The sequence below is a fragment of the Strigops habroptila genome, chromosome 1 (genome assembly GCF_004027225.2).
Source record: "Strigops habroptila isolate Jane chromosome 1, bStrHab1.2.pri, whole genome shotgun sequence".
NCBI lineage: Eukaryota > Metazoa > Chordata > Aves > Psittaciformes > Psittacidae > Strigops > Strigops habroptila.
Window position 1 is genome coordinate 4,919,769 of NC_044277.2, and position 21,458 is coordinate 4,941,226.

The following is a 21,458-nucleotide window of genomic DNA, read 5'->3' on the forward strand; positions in this document are numbered from 1 at the left end:
ATTAGTTCTAAGCAATCTCAGTCCCACATGGTAGCAGGGAAGGATTAGGGTAGAGGTAGAAACTTAATTTTCCCTCTATCTCAGTGGAACAGAGGGGTAATGTGGGCATCTTTTTCTTGATTCTTCAGTCATTTTTTTCTGGGGTAGAAGTTTCCCGTCTTTGGTTTCCATGATTTGGTGGAATTTTAGTAAAAGCTATTTCAACTCTGGTTCAACTCAGCAAGCATGTATTCAGCAGCATCCCAGATCAGCACAACACATAGGCATATAACTAGGTGGTGACACTGCAAGAGCTGTGTGCTGCTAGATCGATTGACAATACAAATTTGGTCTGAATCAGGCACGAGTATGTGATCTTCCATGTTTCTTGTAGGTTAGCTGGATCATGCATTGCAATCAGTGGGATGGTGATCAGCTATGGTGGGAAACATCTGACTTGTGTACACATCTAAACAAGTCACCGTGAGCTTCCTTCATGGGCAAGGGAGAGCAAGTCATCAGTGTTGATGGAGCTTAGGGGGTATTTTGAGGGTTGGAGTGAGTTCAGAGGAGAGCCATGAAGAAGCTCCGAGGGCTGGAGCACGTCTCCTATGAAGACAGGCTGAGAGAGCTGAGCTTGTTCAGCCTGGAGAAGAGAAGGCTCCAGGGAGACCTTAGAGCAGCCTTCTAGTGCCAAAAGGGGCTACAGGAAACCTGGAGTGCGGCTTTGGACAAGGGCCTTTAGGGACAGGACAAGGGGGAATGGCTTTAAACTGGCAGAGGAGAGATTGAGGTTATATATAAGGAAGAAGTTCTTCCCTGTGAGGGTGGTGACGCGCTGCCACAGGGTGCCCAGAGAAGCTGTGGCTGCCCCATCCCTGGCCGTGTTCAAGGACAGGTTGGACACAGGGGCTTGGAGCAACCTGCTCTAGTGGAAGGTGTCCCGGCCCGTGGCAGGGGGTTGGAACTGGATGAGCTTTAATGTCCTTCCCATCCAAACCGTTATATAATTCTGGGATTACCTCATTCTACATTTGATCAGATGAATCCTGGTATTGAACGGCTGACTCAGATGTGGACATCCACTTTACAGACATTTGAGTGGATTCAGCTCCAGACTGAGACATCTGAATGAGTAGGTGTCACCATGGGATGCTGGCCAGCTAAGCTGCCATTAGTCAATGAAGATATAGTCTGCAGCTAGTAGAACCTGGCTTACACTAACATAGACACCATGGGTGAGATTCAGTTGCCTAAAAGTAGGTCTCTACCACCATTTGGGTACTGTGGGTATCCCATCTGGCCTCCACCTCTTGCCAAAATCCTGCAAATCATCCTGTAAATCTTGCCAGTGCTGTGCACATGTCTCAATGCCTTAGATCATCCGGAATGTCATGAGATGCCTGTGTTTAGGCAACTGTATCTTAACTCTATAGGCTGGTTAGGTAGACCATTTTGTGTTTGCTCCACTGCCTGCATTGACTAGATATCTTCTTACTGTAATAGGAGCTTGGATACCTAGTGTGCAGACAGACACCTAGATGTCACCTCAAATTAGTGTTGTGCCTGGTGCACCAGTTGGGTTGGATCTGGCCCTCTACTGATCTGGCTGCTGCTGAGGTACTTGTGGTCTTCTGGGAATGTTTGTGGGCAGCCCCACTAGAAAGGCAGACTTACTTTACAAAGTTAGTTACTATTTTGGAAGAAACTTATTGTAGCTTCTGCAGAGCCACTTGCATCCCAATGGTGCAAAGGTTTCAAGCTACTTTTGCTTCTCTGATTCTTCTCAAACCACAAGTGTTGATCAGAGTAGTGGTGCACAAGTGGCCAAACAGATGGGGATAGTCCTCAAACCATGAACCTTATTGTCTGGTCTGTGCATACTGCACACAGGGAGATGGGCTGCAGGCAGAACATGACGCATACCGCTGTCTGCCTCATTGGCTTTTCTCACTGACAAGGAGTAATGGGTTTAAACTGAAACAGGGGAAGTTCAGGTTAGATATAAAGAAGTTGTTCTTTATTGTGAGGGTAGCGAGGCACTGGAACAGGTTGCCCAAGGAAACGAATGCTCCATCCCTGGCAGTGTTCAAGGCCAGGCTGGACAGAGCCTTGGGTGACATGGTCTAGTGTGAGGTATCTCTGCCCATGGCAGAGGGTTGAAACTGGATGATCTTAAGGTTCTTTTGAACCCAAACCATTCTATGATTCTATGACTGGTGCAGAGACTTGTGCTGTAAAGGCAGGAGGCATGAGCAACCACATAGGCAGAACTTCAAATGAGTGAAAAGGTTATGTCAGTGCCTGAAGCCACCTTCCTGCTTGTCAAGGACTCTCATCAGTGCTGTTTCAGATATTTCCTCGTGGTGCAGCTAGATTAGGAAAAATAGACTAGGAGCTTACAAAAAAAGGTATGGGTCCTGAGGAGGCTTCATTTGCTGGCATTAGTGCCTGCCTCTGTCCTCCTCTGGATGCAAGTCTGCACCAGTTCCAGTGAGGCAGAAATAAGGCAGGAGGGGAAGGAAACAAGAGGGGAGACTGCTTGATGTTGTTCCGCATGTCCAGACGCAATGCCAGAGGGCAAGAACTTGTACCCAGTGAGGAGGGGAGATGCCAAGGATGAGGTCAGGAGAACAGCTGTGACTGCTTTGATCATTTACATGGATGATAGAATGCCCATACGAGCTTGCTGTAGGTCAGCAAAAGTGCTCAGCACCAAAGCCAGTGGAAGCCTGGGCTCTGCCAGCTTTGATGATGTTGTTGCTTGTGATCAGCCAGGCCCCTGTGCAGGAGCAGCAATTTAGGGAGGTTCAACAGAGAAGTCTGATACTCCAGGAGTCTATATATGGTGCATGTCCGCTGGCCAAAGGACCCAGCAATAAAGGTCAAAAAAACCCTAGAATAGGAGAAAATGGAAACAAACAGCTCATTCCCCTCATAACTGAAAGCTACAGGTAATCATCCTCACTGGAAGTGGTGGAAGGCAACATTCAACTCATGCATATTCCTGAGGTGCCCCACACCCCTGGAAACTTTGTATAGTGGTTCATCCATAGAAGAATAATGATGGTGTAGTCATCATCCTTGTTCTGATCTTCCTGTGCAATGGCAAGATGCCCTTCAGCAAGTGTCCATAGACTCTTTCCCAGTTAATACCCCATTGTTGATGTCCCAGTTCACCTCATGACCAATTTTTTTATAGTGGGTAAGAATCCTGATAACCTGTTCCAGAACCTTATCCTTATCACTTCACTGTTCCAGGTGGTAATGTATTATCGGTTCCCAGTGATGTCCCTTTCTTTTCTCCCCCTGAGTCCAATCAAGTCCAGCACATGTGGACAGCTCTGTGCTTCAGCATCCAACACCAGAGTTTCTGTTGTGGTTGGGCTTGGGTCTTGGCTTGGCTGAGCAGTGGTGTGTCATGCTGTCATTTGGAAACAACGCTGGACTCTTGTTACATGATGGGCACTGAGGCTTTTGGAGATGACCAAAGGCGCATTACCAATGAGTATTCAAGTTAAAAAGAATATACATGGGCACAAGTGTACCCGTGAAAGTAGGGATGACCCCATGAGTATATCTTGAGTTGAGGCTTTCAGGGTCCAGAGAGCAGAAAGAAACTGGTAAGATGGCTTGGCTGAGGGAAGACCAATAGTGAGGAGCATCGGGTGCCCTTTATCGGTTCTTTTCTGCTGGGATGAGGTTACCTTTTCCCAATTTTTGTGAATAAATTCCATTCAATTGAATGACTTCGTGCTGATTCCATGTTTTGCATCTGCAACAACTTTAACCCAATTCTAGGCACCCAGAAACTGGCTTTAACTTCTTGTAGAAGCAGATATTAATTCAAACATTATCACATGCTGAACAGTCGTGGGAGTGTGAAAGTTGGGAATTACTTAAGTGTCTTGCTGAAACGATGGACTGAGATATATTATTTGTTGTAAAGATATGGATCGTAAGTGGTTTTGTGATGCAGGGAGATATATAAATGTGGGAACAGTGTGAACTCTGTATTTAATTTGGACAAGTTAAATCAGGGTGGCTACTTTTGGTGGGATTTTTCTTGCTAAACTTAATTATTTCAGTGATGGTGTATATTAAAAATTCCTGTTCAGAGTCTGCAGTCAGATTGTGATTGAATAGTAAGTGGGCATGAATTTAGTTATTAGTAAGTTGTTAAATGGTGTTTAACCGTGTGTTTGAGATGAGTTCAGAGGCATGATTTAGGCCTGGTTTGAGCTGTGCCACAGCTTTGCTGCATGAGAGAGTAAGACAGGATTTAATTTTCAATGCTCCAGTTTTGGCATTGCAGGAATAGGGACAAGATCTTTACTGCTTTATGTGTGAAGGCAATATTGAGATGTGAATCTACAGTACTTTGAGATCATTTGAAGGAGCTACTGAATTGCAAAATGCAATTATTGTTGGTTTAATTATACTGAGTTTCATGTTCTCTTTCCCAGGTGAAGCCGACCAAAGACTCTGTGTACTTCGGAGCACTTCTCTTTCTCTACACAGGCGATTTCTACCTGAATATCAAATTCCATGAAGACAACTGCAGCAGAGAGCTGCCTCTCTCCTGGTTCTGCCTTCCTAGCGTCCACATCCGTGCTACGGAGCCTGTGGACCAAACTAAGCTGTAAATACACTGTGTGCTGTTTGATTAACCACAGCGCACAGAAATGCTTGGCACATCCTCTGCTTGACCCCAGCTTGTTTCTGCCCAACCCCAGGCCACAGTCTCTCCTTTGGAGGAACAGCTGAACACTTTCTGAATTGGCTGATAGTCATTTGGGCAGCTGCTTTAGCTAATTTCAGAGAGAGAGAGAGAGAGATTATAGCTATGCTAGAGTTTTCCTCTGCTTCAAAAAAGCCTTTGAAACTGCTAATATATGCATTATACTTTCACAAACTCTATTGATATCAGTGGGTTTGAAAGGGTCTCGAGGGCTGAATTTAAGAGGGCTGAGTTTAACCATGTGTTTGAAGGTCTCCATTCCAAATTGAATAATCCCAGTTTAGCGTTTTTCAACAGGAGTTGTGTATCTGTATGAAATTCCTCCTGGCTTACACTGGACCCATGGCATGTACCCTTGAGGTGTAGTTTTCTCTTAGGTCTGTTCACAGGCTTGTTCTTGTTCACTTGTTTGCTGAGTATTTGGTATCTTTGGTAGGAAATAGCAGTGGTGATTCTTCTTCCTGTGTTCTGAAAGTAAGAATAGCAAATGTGCCTCTAGCTATTCTCTTCCTCCCCTGAGCTCAGTGCCACTTGCTCCTGGTAAAGTCACTCCCTTTAGTTTGGTAGATCTATGAACAAGAAAGGGAAGAAGGCAATGAACAGCTGAAGAGTTTTGTCCTTCAGAAAGGAAATAAATAAGCCAAGTTTTGGGTTGCCTAGGGCTTGCCTGTGAGTTTGGGCTTTCACAGTTCTATTTGATATAGTCACTTGAAACATTTGAAGACACTTAAAGAGCCACCAGAATTAAGTGGCTGGTCATTAATATCACTTTGTGTGAGTTTTCATAACTTTTCTGATCAGATTTTTCATGTTAATAGATTGGGCTTGGTTTCGTGGTTGTTTTTTTCCCCTTTTTTTTTTTTAGCATGATTAAATGTAACTGTTAGGCAACTAAAGCCATGGAATTCCTGACCTTAAAGTAGTCAATGAATGTACTGAAAATTCAGCCTGTTGTCTTTCAGAATGGTGTTTTTGTATAAAGAGACCCGCATTTCCCCATGTAAACCAGGGAGATGCCTTAGCTGTATGATAAATATATTATTTGATGGACCATATGTTTCAAAACTGTCTCAATCTTCTTAAATTAACAGCCTGCAGCTCTTAAAATTGGCGGTGGTGTGGCAGGGGCACTCCAGTTAGCTCCAGGTAGCTCTACACATGCTAAATCTACATGTAGAACCCCTTTGCAGAATTTGTGTTTGTTTAGGCTTCGTCCACATGTGGGCAAACCACTTCATGCCTGACCTGGCCCGTCCTGCTCATGGTGTGGAGCATTAGCTGAGGTAGCTCATTCTGTCTCTCTACACCATGCCCAGTTGTACTTTCAGATGTGTCTAATGTTTTCTGTAGGAGTGACAGTGCTCAAAACACAATGCATTGCATGTTTGCAAATGACTGTAATGTATTAAACAGAAATGTATTTCTGATTTGAGGGAACTATAGCTACAGCATGATAGCTATATTTCCACTGTATGTAGGGTATTATCTCTAAAAACCTGTATTTTGGCAAAGTTACCAGTGTTTGCTCTTGAGCTGTGGCTCTGTACACAGCTTCAATGCCACAGTGGAAGTCTTCTGTCTTAAACTGATGGAAAACTGAGACCAACTGAAGATTTACTTGCAATGAAGTACTGCTCTGTCAGGTGCCAGCACTCAATGTCCAGTAAGAAAACTGTTCCTGAGACTTGCACGGTGGCTCAGGGCCAGAGACACCCATGGGAAGAAGGTCCAACCAGCCGAGTTGGGCATGATTTTCGTGCTGGTGGAGCTTGGTTGAGCAGGTTGTGCCATAAGGCTTTATTCTCTGTCACTAGGCAGACATACACACAGACAAATAAGATCCCAGGAGACCAGGAATTAAACCAGTTAATCTTCTCCATAAAAGCTTGCTTTTGACATATGTGTCTGTACTATGTTACACAACACTGTTGCAGAAAAATCCAGATTGGGTTTTATTCAGTATTCCCAGCAGGTAATACAGCTAATGCTTTGTAAGGACCACATTGCATCTGAAATAGCATTGAGAAGCAGATGCTGTTGCAGTCAGGATGCTTCAGCTTACCCAGCTAAGGGATCATTTCCTAGTTTAGTTTTGAGAGCATTCTCTGAGAAGAGAGGATATTGTTCTGTGAAGCCTATACTGAGATGCAACACTGCTTTACCATTTACTTATAATGGATCCTGATCCACAGCCTGCTGAAGCTGTTGGAATAGGAGCAGGCTTTATTATAACAAAAGCAAACTGCATTATTTCCTAGGTATCCAATATGCCATTATAAATCTGCCATATGTGCTCATAAATACAAGTTTTTATGTGTGAGCTGACCCTTGATGGTCTATCTGTTCATTATATAGTAGACCACTCTGTCCCTTGCCAACTTTGATGCTTAGTTGCTTTTGGCATTTATGATATCTTTCCCACTTTTCTTACACTTCTACTTGTCTTGGTGAGAGAGATGAAACACAAGAAATTCCTCCTTCTGGAGATTGTTTGTGACTCGTCCAGAAGGAGAATATTTAAGTGTCAGCGTAATTTGGAGAAGAGTGAGGGGAAGGTACTTGAAATGAGAATACTGTGTCACTGGGGTTGCTGTCAGGAGTGGTCCTTTCAGTGCTTGAAAAAGGGATGATACTTCTTTTGATCTGCTCTCTTTTCCTGGAACTGAAAACTTGCTTTTATCCCTCCAAACTACCCAGCTATTATTTTGAACATGATGAGCCAAACCGTGCATTGTTACACAGATGTAAATCTGATACGATCTCACTTGGTTGAATTAAATCATTCCTAATTTAAATATCATCATTGCTGAGAGCAGATGTTGGCCCAATATATGCATTGGAGAAGCGTAAGTTGTGTAAATTTAAATGTCTGAATAAATACTGATCTGTGTTATTTACACCTCTGCCTGTCTCTTCTGTCTGTAATGCTTGATATCTCTTGATGCTGCATTCTGTCTCTGAAAGGATGTATTTTACACTGGAACTGAAATTTCAGCCTCATTCAAACATTCTCTTCCTAGATGAAGTCGGAGCAGATGAAGGATGTGTGCCTTCACAGTGTGGCTCCTGTGTCAGTGTCCATTAGCTGTCAGCTGAGGGGAGAGAGATGCACTCACGTGAAAGGTTACTTATGCCTCAGTAGCCTAATATTGATAAGGAGGGTGGTGAAACACTGGAACACTTTGCCCAGAGAGGTGGTGGATTCCCCATCCCTGGAAAGAGCCCCATTCCAGGCCAGGCTGGATGGGGCTGTGAGCAACCTGATCTAGTTGAAGATGTCCCTGCTTATTGCAGGGGGTTGGACTAGGTGATCTTTAATGATCCTTTCCACCCCAAACTTCTATGATTCCGTAATTCTATGATCCCTTCCATCCTCTACAGAAACAGCTCAAAGGCTGAAAGAAGGACCAATTATGGAGGTGGTATATCTAGGAAGACTGACAAGAAGCACTTGTTTTCTGTGTACTGTCTGATGTCCAGGCTTGTTTGAGCTCCTTCTGTCAAAGAGTCCTGAGGCTCCTGTTTGGGTTCCCAGTCTAGAAGATCTTAAGCTTTCCTTAGTGAAAAGCCAGCTGCACTCCTCCTTCCTTGGATCCTCTGGCTCCCTTCCTGGGTGTGGGCAGTTTGTCTCTCACTGAAATGGGACTATCCATCCATCCCATTTTCACTGTGCACACTAGAACTGTCTGCCAGCTCCACGGGATGCTAAGCATGCCTTCTAGAGCTCTGGGCTTGCAGCTGAGCTGTTTGGGCACAGGTTGCCTTTGAAGGCTTTCCTACAGGTACATGCTTTACAGAGGTTTTAAACACGAATGCTCTTTTCTTAATACAGAAGACACACAGATCTGGACAGTTTTCATGCCCAGTGTTCAATGATACGTGTTTGTTTGCTTCTGCAGATCATTCTGGGGCTTACGTCAGCGTCCTTGGGTTTTCCAGCATCTTTTTAGCTCTTGGTTTTTCATCTCTTTCTCACCTCATCCTTCCCATCAGCACTTCCACTCACTGCGTTTCTGCTTTTCTTTGGTTGGTCCTAACAGAAAGCATCAACTTATCACTTTCTTTCTCTCCCTCCTTCCTCTGCATCTCCATCTGAGCCCTCCTAACAAACACTTTGGTCATCTACTGGGGAAAAAAAGTGCTTCAAATCCAAAGTTGTTAAACTTGTTTCGCATTCCTCTCTTAAAAGCATCTTGAGATATTTCAGTTGAATGGGACCTTGTCTATTTTATTACTGTCTGTGTTGCTTGTTTTAGTGACTCTTAGGCTACTACATTCATGATGCACCACTTCCATAAGACCAGTGGGATTTGTGTAGGTAGATGACATGTCATTTAACATATATGGATTACGTATTTTCCCTGTGTTCCTCATCCAGCAAGATATCTAAACATGTGTTTAATGTTAAGCACATCAATAGATCCACTGATTACTGCTGATTCAGTCACACATGTGCCTGAGGAACTTGTAAACCTGTGTCCAGATGCACAATCTGCATCTGAACCCACAAATCTGAGATTGAGGTCCCTGCCCCATTATGTTGCATGGGCCATCACCACTGGCTCCCAGGACCCCTGGTACAAGGAGAAGACATCTCATCAAAATCCAGCACTGTCATTTTGATATGTGAGGGATAAATATACACAAGTCTGGGAGCGCAGAAGATCCTTTCAGGCTCAGTGTGTATCTTTACAAACCACAGTAATGAAACTTGAAGGCATAAATCACATGCATAGACTTGCTTGGGAAAACATGTTATACTCAAAGACGAGGCAGTGCTCAACCACCTCTTGCTTGCAATTGCTTTTCCAAGTGCTCCTCTTCCAAGGGCTGGTACCAGCACAGGCTGCCCCAGCATCCTCTTAGCCTCCCCATCTTCACATCTCCAGGAACCTGCAAGTAATGCAAGTTACTTGGCGTTAAGGGAAGACATATGTTAACAATGAGGAAACACAGCACCACTTCTTTGGTGATGAAGGAGCACTGGGTCCTCTGAAGAGAATTCATTTCAGCCCAGTGTACTCTGATACCATGACTGAAGGGTAATTTCAGCCCCTTTTCAGCATATATTCAGTCTGAAGAAAACAAATGTAGATGCTGCCAAAAAGAAATCAGGCCAACTATTGAAATACTTTAACGATGAGCATCTTGTTAATGGCTATGAGGATGTCAACACTAATCTGTGTCAGAAGCAGGGCCCTTCTTATGCTCTCCAAAGTCTGCCCATGGTCCAGTTTAGGCATCTCCCTGCTGCCGCCTTTCCCAACAGCTCATATCCAGAGCACAGATCCCATTTCCTCCCTATCCTTTTGCCTGATTTGCCTCTTTGTGTGGCCACACGAGACTGAACTCATGCAGTGGGTTTGGGTTGAAAAGGGGAAAGAAAAGTTAGGGGAGTGTTTTCCTTCAGTGTGTGTACACGTGCGTGAGGGGGTTGTTGATGTGCAGCTCGACCATTGCACAGACTGTTGAAGCCTGCGAGGTTGCAGCATCCCTCACGGACACATAGCACAGGGGTAAATTAGCAGTGGGAGGAAGGAAGGTTGGAAATGCAGAAAGAAATGATACAGGGCTACAACCATAGACACCTCTGCAAGGTACCTGAAGTGAACTGAGATGAATCAAGGCCAAATGGGTTATGTAACTGCCAAGGCATTAAAAATAGGTTACGCTGCATATTAAGATTTCATTTATAAACTATTTATAAAGTAGTCATGAATGTTAGATATAGTAAGCACGTTATGCATGTGAATACTTTGTGTTCCAACATTATCGATGGCTCTATATGTGGTAGCTGCAGGTATTATAGATGGTTAAGTCAGCGCTACAGAGACCAACAGTTCAATAGCAATATACAATAATTGATTCATCAATCACTTACTTAAACATGTATTAAGCATTTATGTGTTCTTCATAAATGGAACCTTAGCATGAGCTGTGACCTAAAGAAGTGTGAAACAGGGAACTTTCCCCCTTTCATCTTCTTTTTTATTCCTAAAAAGAGAAGAATTAAAATACTTCTCTCAATACAGTTTAATAATGATTGTACTTTGCCTCACCTCTGGCTTGAGAGAGGCTACAGGCTCCTGAGAATTAAAAAGGTTTGGATGCGCTCTCCTCTGCCTGCAAATCTGTTTTGTGTCTGTTGTGGATATGGGCTCGAGGGATGCAGAAGGATGTCACCACAGGAGGATGTCACCTTGCCAGCCCGGCTGTCTCCAGATCCCTGGAGGAAGCACAAAAGCAAAGGTAACGTGAGTGTAAAGCAAGTAAAGAGCAAAGCAGGAGAACCACGAAATGCACAGGATAATTTAACTCATTAAAATAAACCCTACACCCAGCTGTGTGCATTTGCTTACATGGAAGATGCCACCAGAGAAGATGCCACCTCAGCACAAAGCAGACCAGGTAAGAGGTTTCCTCTTCCCTACCATGCAGTGTAAACAAAAACCTGGAAGAAGGTGTAGAGATGTAAAGCTCATCCCATCCCATCCCATCCCATCCCATCCCATCCCATCCCATCCCACTTCTCACTCCCTTGGGCAGCTGAGCATCACAAGATTTATTAGTGAAATTGATACAAGATGCTCCTGTCTTTCCACACTTGGCTGAAGTCCTGGCCAGGGCTGTGTGTTTACAAGTCCCTTAAGAGGGGTATTGCTGGGACCTGGCCCAGGTCTGTAGTATTTGAATTGTGTATTGATATTAGCCACTTCCACATGGTGTCAGAACAAAGCCTTTGGATAATATGCATTAAATTTTAGCACAAAAAATAAGAAAATGTGTGCTAATGCTTTGGGATAATATTTTCAGTACAAATAGTGGGTAAATCCGCCAGATTGCCCTTTTGTATAGTTCTCCAAATGTTGCTGCTGTTGATTTCAATATAAAATCATGTCCTCTACAGCTTGTGGTCAGTCCATATTAAGGTCACACAACCTCTGCTGGGAGAAACAACAGGAGAGATCAGTGATGTTATTAACACAAGCCTCTTTATTTAAAACCACTGGATACCACATAGGAGCCATATGATGTGATATACAGGGCAGTCATCTGTTCTTCCCAAGGAGAAAGGGATTCTGTGAAGAAACATCCACCCTGCGTCAGAAAAGTCATGTTTCCAAACTGAAATGCCTGTTTTTGTTGCCAGTGGCTATAAAGAGAGGCCAAGGTGACTAGTTTAGGTGGAGACATCCACTTACCAGACCAGTGCATTCGGGTGAGACAAATCCCCCTACCCTGTCCCATCAAACATGGATGAAGTTATGTCGTGGTTTGAGCTAATGAGTTTAACAGTTTCAAAGGATGTAGGGAGATACCTCTGCACACAAACACCATGAGCACAGGAGCATCATTTCTTTGAAGGTGGGCTCAACAAAACCCTTTCCTTCCCTATCCAGGGTGCAGTTCCACAGGGGCCGGGTTTGTACATGGGCTCTTCAGTGCTGCTGTGCTACGAATGCCATGACTGTGGCTCATTCCCAGTACTTTTCCTCTTTGCTATGCACACCATCAACCACCTGCACAGTGACCTTCTGGGCGAGCAGGGCATCACGCGGTGTGTCAGCAAGGAGCCACATGATGGGGAAACAGAGGTCTCCTGGGGACCACCGATGTGAAATGTCCAGGGGAAGAGGGAAACCTGCTGCAGCTTTATCTGAGCTTTGTGCAAACCTGCTCTGATGAGACCCTCAGCTGAGAGGTGCTTTCAGCTGTTCCCAAATGATCATGGTCATATTTTCCCTCTCTCTTCTCCCCGCACCCCTTTGCTGCACTGTAGATAAGGCGGCAGTGTTTTGGCAGCTGGGAGGTGATGATACATCTGTTTGCACATATCGGGATGCTAATGGAAATGTGCCACCCATCACCATTACTGGGGTTTAGCTTGCTCACTGCGCTGTAGACACTGGCTGGTTCTTTTGGTGGCAATGCAAACAGCAGTGATGCTGGGCACATCACAAACCAGGCAGATGCCTGCATTGACAACTGAAAAAGCTCCTGCATCAGCTTTGCTTACTGTTCTGCTCTAAGGCTCAGCTCAAAACCTCTTTTTCCCTCTGCCTCTTTAGATTTTCAATTTCAGGGAATTTTTTCTGACATCAGATGTATTTAAGTTGTAATCCCTCAGTCTTCTTTGTGTCACTTTTATGCAGCTTAGCCCGTACCATTTTGTCTGTTTGACCTAACCCTCTGGGTCAGAGAGACTCTTGGTGTCTGTGCCACAGATGAAGTTCTCTCTGTTTTCAAGTGCATCCTTCACCTGCTCAAGGCTTGTCCACCTCCTGCCCTGCTCTGCTGCCTGTCTTATTTGAAGGTGAGGCACTGGCAGAAGAATAAGACCCCGGCTTGGCTGGGCTCTCCCTTCAGACGTCGCGTATCTGGTTTGAATTAGCCCATGATACTGTGGTCCTCTCTGTCCTCTTACTGACTCTAAACCACCATACAGGTGAGACTCTGGTTCTGGTCACTGTGGTGTATTGGAGAGGAGGGAGGAGGAAAGGAGGTTTAGTATCACCTTACTATCTCCTGCAAAATCCTTGTTTTGTTGCTTAGTGACAACATCTTTATACACAGTCCCAGGGCTACACGTAGAATACTGACTGCGGAGTGCTGATGTGCAGCAAGAAGTTAAGCTTCACTAAATGCCACGTCTGCCTGCTCGTGATGTGGTTCCTGGCTCTTCTGCCAGACACTTAAGGGCACATCAGCCCCCAGCACTGCAGATTGGCACAGGGCCCCCGTCCTCCCTCCCCAGCTTCATGGCAGCGTGGTGCTCAGGCAAAGCAGCGGTGGTGGTTTCAGTCTGATGTAATTTGGGACATCCCAAATATTGCTGGTGTACAAGTGGGTGGGATGTGGGGCAGATTTAGACTGCCTAGGAGGACAGTGTTCTTCAGATCACCCTGCAGAGCCCAAGAGTGCCAGGTCTCAATAACACTGTCCTCCTAGGAGAAGAGCATGTGTAGATCACATGTGTAGATACGGCCTTGCTTATCTTGACTCAAAGCTTATTTTTACTCCAGTCTTTCCTAGGAGGAAACACTTCAGCAGCTCTATTTCTCACTTCCACCTAAAGATATAAAGACAACCCATAACTGTTTTCAAGCCTTCATCTTGATGATACCATAATTCACGTTATAAAAGAGGAGGCCCTGGAGCTACAGGCAGCCCAATCCTGCAGTGACAGTCATGGGGTATACCAACCTCAAAGACTTGAGCAAGGGAACACATTGCCCAGCCACATGCCTTCCCTTGCCTTGTGAACTTTGTGCACCTTGTGCTTTTGGGTCCAACAAAAGCAATATAGAACAGAACAGAGGGGAGGAGAATAGATTTAGAATAGAATATAATATATTTAGAGTATATTTGGAATATAACAGAATAGATTAGAATGGAATAGAATAGACTAGAATATAATGGAATTTAATAGGATTTAATGGAATAGAAGAGAATGGAACAGAACAGAAGAGAACAGAACAGAATAGACTATTTCCGTTGGAAGGAACCGTGATGATCACCTAGTCCAACTGCCTGACTCCTTCATGGCTGACCAAAAGTTAGAGCATGTTATCAAGGTCATTATCCAAATGCCTTTTAAGCAGCTTGGAGCATCGACCACTTCTCTAGGAAGCTCATTCCAGTGTTTGACCACCCTCTCAGTAAAGAAATATCCCCGCTCCCAACCCAAGCAATGTAAATCAGCAACTATCAATGTACCAGGATCAGGCCAGCCCCCTCCATAGCAGACGGTGGCAATGAGAAGTGAAGAGGGTTTTCTGTGCCTCCTCAACGTCTCTTCTCCGGTAGGAATTAGTGGCTGCTCATTTGTCGCTCTGACAAAGTGAAGCTGGGAGAAGCAGGTCTGACCTCTGGCTTGTGACCCACCTTGTAACTGGTAACAGGATGCGTGAGATAAATAAACCAAAACCAAAACAGCGGCAAAATCCCGCAGCTGTATCGGAGAGAAGAGCTCAGGGATGAATGCCTGGTTCAATCGAAATGAAGCGGCTGCTGTATGAAAATGCATATTTCATGGGCTACCTGTGACTGACAATGCACCAAATGTATTTTTGGGTAGTTTGCCTTGCTAGTAAACTCTGCCTAATCGACTCCGGGGACTGAAGTGGTTGCAGCAGCCTTGGCTACACCAACACACTATTCCATTTTTGTCTTGTTCGATACCATTTCGTACAGGGCGGCACGCTCTCAGCTGAAAGCTGCATTGCTATTCTTATAACAAAAGAAAGATCTCCTCTCAGTTTAGGTGAAGTCTCCATTTGCATTAAGAATGCCCAGGGGATGTGGATACACAAAAACACTTCATCTGAGGGAAATGTTGAGCAGGGTTCCTGGGAAGCCCCAGCTCATCTGTCTTGGAATAAAACATGTAAAATACCAAGTCAGGGCTGTAACACCATAGTTGGCCTTTTCTTTATCTGCCACACTGGGCAGCAAACCTGCACCTGCAATGGTGCACAGGAGGGTTGTAACAGCAAGAACATGCCTCTGGAATGGATTTAGAGGTAATAAGAAATCATCTTAATGTGACTGTTGAATGTACAAGGGATCCGGTAATAGTTATCACAGGTACACTTTCATTAACTCCCTTTAATTTAAAAGCTTAGTGTTTGCAGCAATCTTTTATGGGCAAGAAGTCTGATCCAATATAAAAAGGGTCCTGCTGAAGTGCAGGAGCTGCACAGCACAGCCTGAAATCTGTCTAAGTGATCCCTGCACCCAGGTCCTGCAGCTCTTCAGTGTGTCAGGCAGGCACGGCCAGTGTCACCCATTACCATTATCTCTTTACAGCAGAGACCCACACTCGCTGCATACAAATGGGGCTTGGGTGGAATCTCAGTATGAGAAAGACAAGGAGCTACTGGACAGGGTCCAGCCGAGGGCTACAAGGATGATCAGGGGTCTGGAGCATCTCTCTTATGAGGAGACACTGTGGGAGCTGGGCCTGTTTAGTCTGGAGAGGAGAAAACTGAGAGGGGATCTCATTAATGCAGATCAATATCTCAAAGGCGGGTGCCAGGAGGATGGTGCCAGACTCATCTCAGTGGTGCCCAGTGACAGGATGAAGAGCGATGGCCATAAACTAAAATACAACAAGTTTCACCTCAACAGGAGGAAGAACTTCTTTACATTGAGGGTGTCAGAGCACTGGAAGAGGCTGCACAGGGGGGTTGTGGAGTCTTCCTTTCTGGAGATATTCAAAACCCACCTGAATGCATTCGTGTGTAACCTGCTCTGGGTGGCCCTGCCTTGGTAGGGTGACTGGACTGGATGATCTCCAGAGGTCCCTTCCAACCCTGATGACTCTGTGATTAGAGTTTGCAGTGAGTGAAACACAAGTGACAGCACCTACCACGTCATCAGAGCTGCAGCTTTACCTCATACTCCAGGCGAGATAGTGAGCACAGTCCAGGCTTGCAGCAATAAGAATAACCCATGTTCATACCTATTGGGGAAAGAAAGAAGAAAATAGATGGTTTAATACCCAAACCTGTGACAAAACCCTGAATTATACAATCAGGATGTGATACAACTCTCATGAAAGCTAACAAACTATTTGACCTACCCAATACATGATCTGCACAAATCAATAAACAAGTTATGGAAATAAGGGATTTCAAATGAAAGCCCATAGTTTTTGAATCTTGTGATTTCTGAGGTGGGGGGGAGACAGACCATTGCTTCAACACAATGTTGCCCCTCTTCTCCTCCACTCCCCATCCTCCACCCTGCAGAGGTTACACTAAACGCTGGCAGGGAACAAGGAGAAAAGCTGACCCAACTGTTGGTTGACATTTCAGCATCTTGCTGCGCTCTGCTCCTAGTTTTACTGTGAGCAATTTGGCTGTGTGAAAGCCTTCATACAGACTGGGGCATTTAGAGGACAAACGCTGGAAGGCTGTTTTGGTGCAGCGATGGAGTGTTCCCGTGGCTGCAATAGGAAATGCCTTTATTTGTGGAAGCAGGATGAGGGGTGGGGACACACAAAGGAAAAATAGTTCGGTTCAGGAAAGGTTTATTAAAGGAAAATAACCGTTAGATGCTATCTGTGTTGTGAATCACATACATTTCCAGCTCAGCTTCAGTGGAGGACTCTGCTCAATGGGGAGTGTGGTGTAGCAGTGTGGTGACCTTTGGGGACAGCTTGGGGGGGTTTAGCGCTAAATGTGTCATAGATGCTTTGCTTAACATGTCCCCTCACCTTGCAGCTGAGACTTCTGTCACAGCTGAATTATGAAGTCGTCGTGATGGGGATAATTAAAAGGGTTTTATTAATGATCAAATGGTGATCAGAAGGTAATTAATAGATGATTAAATGAAAATCAAATGGTGATTAAGCAATAATTGAATGCTAGTTAAACAGTGATTTAACAATGATCTGACAATGATTTAACAATGACTTAAATGATAATTTAGACAGTGATTAGGCAGTGATTTAGACAGTGATTTAGACTGATTCAAACAATGGTCAAACACTGTGCTACTTACCACACTTCTAATAATTACGCTATAGCTGGATATACATAAATGTTGCTAGTGCACAATATAATTTTAGGCTCAATGTAAAACATCATTTACCTCGTTCTAGATATTAAGTGCTGGGTAAGGGGTGTCTCAACCTCAAGGAGTAACCTAGAATCATTCGTGCTCAAAGGGTAGATTTAGATTAGACATTAGGAAGAAGTTCTTTATTATGAGGGTGGTGAGGCACTGCATCACATTGCCCAGAGAAGCTGTGGTTGCCCCATCCCTGGCAGTGTTCAAGGACAGGTTGGACGGAGCTTGAAGCAACCTGCTCTAGTGGAAGGTGTCCCTGCCTATGGCAGGGGATTGGAACTGAGTTAGCTTTAAGGTCCTTTCCAACCCAACCCTTTATTTAATTCTGGGATTACCTCATTCTACATTTGATCAGATGAATCCTTGTGTCGAATGGCTGACTCAGATGTGGACATCCACATTACAGACATTTGAGTGGATTCAGTTCCAGACTGAGATATCTGAATGAGTAGGTGTCACCATGGGATGCTGGCCAGCTAAGCTGCCATTAGTCAATGAAGATGTAGTCTGCAGCTGGGATGGATGTCCCAGTCCAACAGGGAAGTGTCTGGCTTGGCCTGTCATCCGTGAGCCTCTGGTCTGCAGGTTCAGCAGGAAAATGGGGACCTCAATGGAAAACAGCTGTGAGAAGGTTCCTGTCTTTGTGAAACTCACCCCATCATGGGCTGTGACCCCCACAAAGCATCTTATTATGAGAAATGGCTGCTCATCCGAACCCTTCTCTCATAGCCTCTAATGCATTGCCCCAGGCTCAGCAGGAGCCTCAGAGACATGAGGTTTGGTCTCTGCGTTGTGGAATTAAATCCACCTTCTCTTTCAAGGGGCTCTATAGGACACAGCCACCCCAAGGCTCTGAGTGTCATTCACCTACACCCAACTTTTCACCATCCCTCCCCTAGTCCCAGTGCAAGTGGCACCCTTCCCTGATGAGGGCTGTCCCTTGGTACATTGGGCAGCTTTGGCTGCATTTCTGCATGGAACAACAGCCTATAAAAGGGCCCTGCAGGATACAGCTCTCTAAATGCTGATTTTTGCAGCAAAAGAACCAGTGCTACAAGACACTCCTTCAGGCTCTGGGTCCATTGAAGGTTCACAAGAAACGCTAGTCCCACTGAATGCCCCTGTGAAACCTGGAGGAAGCCTGTCCCCATGTGAGGGGCAGCTGGCACATGGATTTCTGCCTGAGCAGGCTGTAAAGGGTTTCTGAGCCTTGCAGCATATTGCCCATACGCTGCAGAGTGGCTGGCACGCGTGTCTCGGCAGGGTGAGTCACACCTCTACTCCACTTTCAAACACAAGGCACTACATACACATGCTCTCGGGTGTTTTTGGCAAGCAGCTTCATGCTGGTACCCCCCCTCTGCATCTCCCCTTCGCTACAGCACCTTGTGTAACTGAGAAATAGGGAATATTTATCCCAAACCTCAGGCCGTCTCTATGCTCCTTCAATGTACCTTGGAAACCAAACTTCTATTCTTGCCAACAAATCACTTTCAGACAAACGGGGGAATGTGTGGTAGCTTGGATTTCTTTTTTTTTTATGAAATTTTTTGCAATCTAAGAAAAGACTTGAGGATCTATTTTTAAAGCTTATAACCCCCCCCACCCACCCACTGTGCTGCAATAACTGAACATTTTGGCTTGGTGAGAGTATTAGTAAAGCAGTTGCAATCTGTAGGGTGCACTTCTTAAAACTACATTGCATAATGGGACAAGCGGTGAGCATAACACAACAGAATGCAATGGGGGCTGGGATTTTCTCTAGTATGTGGACTAAAAAGCCATGTCTTTAGCTGGGATTGATCACCAATTAATTTGCAATAACCCACCCCCAGACCTTTCCTGCTTTTCTCTCCCCAGATTTAAATCCATCGATCTTAGAGGTATGCTAGAGCATGGTTAATACAATGTTCCATGGGAAATGGAACTGCTAAAACAATCTCTTTCTCCTCCTCAATATATTTTGGTACTTCAGGAAACCAGTAAGTACAGTAATGGCAATGATATGCCTGTAAGATGATTTGAAAAGTGCGCTTTTATCATTAAAGTCTGGGGGAATTGCAGTAGCTCTAATAAAATCCTATAGGACTGCAGCAAGGGTAATAACTTTAAAATGTTGTTATTAGTAGCACTGTCAATTCTGTTGAGAGATCTGCAGTGTCAACAAATAGGTGTGAGAAAAAAAAATCCATTTGATTTGGTTGAAGGCTACTGTGGGCAAGGAAAAATATAGCACCGTCTAGATTTTATTGAAAGTCCTTGGGAATCAGCCACCCACCCAGGGTGTACTGAGTGATTAATGCTGGTCATGTGCTATTTATCCCTTAAAATGTAATCACAAGCTGATTATTTTGTTCAACACATTTTTGGTGATTTGATTAAGAAGCTGCACAGACTTAACAGATTCAAAGGAAAACACGTTGAAGAGGAGTTGAAAGACAAAGGTTGCCGCTAGGTAAGGATGTTCTCGGGACCTTGTTATAACCAAATATCTCTGATTAAGATTCAGCTTTTACAGCGCTTTAGGCTTCTGCATGTTTGCATCTATCTTAAAAGAAGCGGGCTCAGTTGATGATGGCAGAGGAGGGAACATGGCCTTATTCTGCATACCTGTGTGCAGCTAAAAGGAGTATCATTGTGCTCCAGCTCTAAAGAATATGTAGGGGAGAAAAGGTGAAGGTTTGACATGATGTTTAAAACTTGAAAGAAAAAGAAGGTGTTCATTCTGAGCTGAGCTCCCCTCTTTGAACAACCACTCTTTGGGCCTGTCTTGGGATCCAGCAAACAGGAACCTTTGGATAATAATAGTAAAATAATAATGTTTATATGGCTCTTTGCATTAGCATACAATGAAGCACATTGAAAGGCAGATATGCGTGACTATCCCTGCTACTGAGATGGGGGTACAAGAGCACAGAAAAATCATTCTCTCTTGATAAGCCAGCAAGCACAGCACCAGGTCGTGGGATGGATATGATATTCTCTAGCCCACTGCTTGTTTCCAATTTCCTGAGCAAATCTGTGCTGGCCTACAAGAGGGTCAAAGCTATCTGTTTGTTTGGGATAAGGTGAGAAAAGGAAAACGTTTCCTTCTTCAACAACCATCTGTGAGTTTTGTTTGTTTGTTTTAGGGGTGGCTTTTCCTTTTCTTTTCTGAAGGGCTGAGATGTGACAATGACAACTGAAATGCCCTCTCCAGCAGGTGTTAGACATCAAAGTCCAGAAAGGGTCTTGTCAGAACCAGGAGCTGGGTCTAAATCAGCCACAGAAAAGCCTTATGCTGGCAATTGCAGGAAGCAGAAGAGGAGACAGTGCCTGCATATGAATGCAAAACAGTTGATGTGAGAATGGAAGCTTATCCTAATTAACTGAGTGAAAGCAAATTCAATTTGACTGGCAACATGTGCATGTTGGATTCAGTTTGCCTAATAATGGCTTGAGTTTAACCCTGTTAAGAGCAGAGCTGGGATCCAGGACATGATGCCTCAAGTTATTGGGACACTTCACCCACGAGGTGTCTGTCCCTGTCTGAAGAAGCAACTCAAGAAGAAACAATAAAGATGAGGCCAGGAGTTCCTAACTTCTCTCTGCTGTGTGGCAACTAGTTTTAAAAGTTAGAGAGACTGCATCAAGCTAAAACAATGGTTCATATTCAGAGGTCCACAGACATTAAATGGTCTTTGGCACTTTTTGGTGCCAAATGTCACCTTGGCATGGGCTGAGGTGACATTCAAACATGTTGTGTTCAGTCTGCTAGCTGGAGGACAGGAGATAGGGTTTGACAGACCTTGAAAGTAGCTGGTGGTTAAGCCTGAGAGCTTAAAATGAGGTGAACTTACTCATACAAAAATCAACCTTTTGTTGAGTCCTGTCATTAACAGTCTCTCTGAAAGCTGTTTGATTTGGAGGCAGTTATTTTGTTGTTTTCTAGACTGTGTTTCTCCTGGAAGTGGTTCCTCTTCACTTCCTAAGCACTGGCTGAGATTTTCTTGCTGAAAAACTGTCTCCATCTGTGCTTTCCATGCCAAATCTCTTTCCATCACCACTCCCTTGCCCTCATCTGGGGTTCCATTCATACCTTCCACTGCTTGTCACCTTTCACATGATTCTCCCCACTATGGCAGACACACAGCATCAGCTAAGGACCTTTGCAATGCAGTGC

The 21,458-nt window shown here is 44.6% G+C and overlaps 1 protein-coding gene across 2 annotated transcripts in view; it reads left to right on the forward strand.

Moving 5' to 3' along the window:
• TRAPPC9 (trafficking protein particle complex 9) overlaps positions 1-7,619 on the forward strand; it is a 481,851-nt gene extending 474,232 nt beyond the window's left edge. For both annotated transcript variants that reach the window (XM_030504527.1, XM_030504536.2), the window contains exon 23: positions 4,446-7,619. In XM_030504527.1, the coding sequence (XP_030360387.1) occupies positions 4,446-4,625 (180 nt within the window). In that variant the 3' untranslated portion in view covers positions 4,626-7,619. The remainder of the gene's footprint in view (positions 1-4,445) is intronic.
• Positions 7,620-21,458: the final 13,839 nt, after the last annotated feature.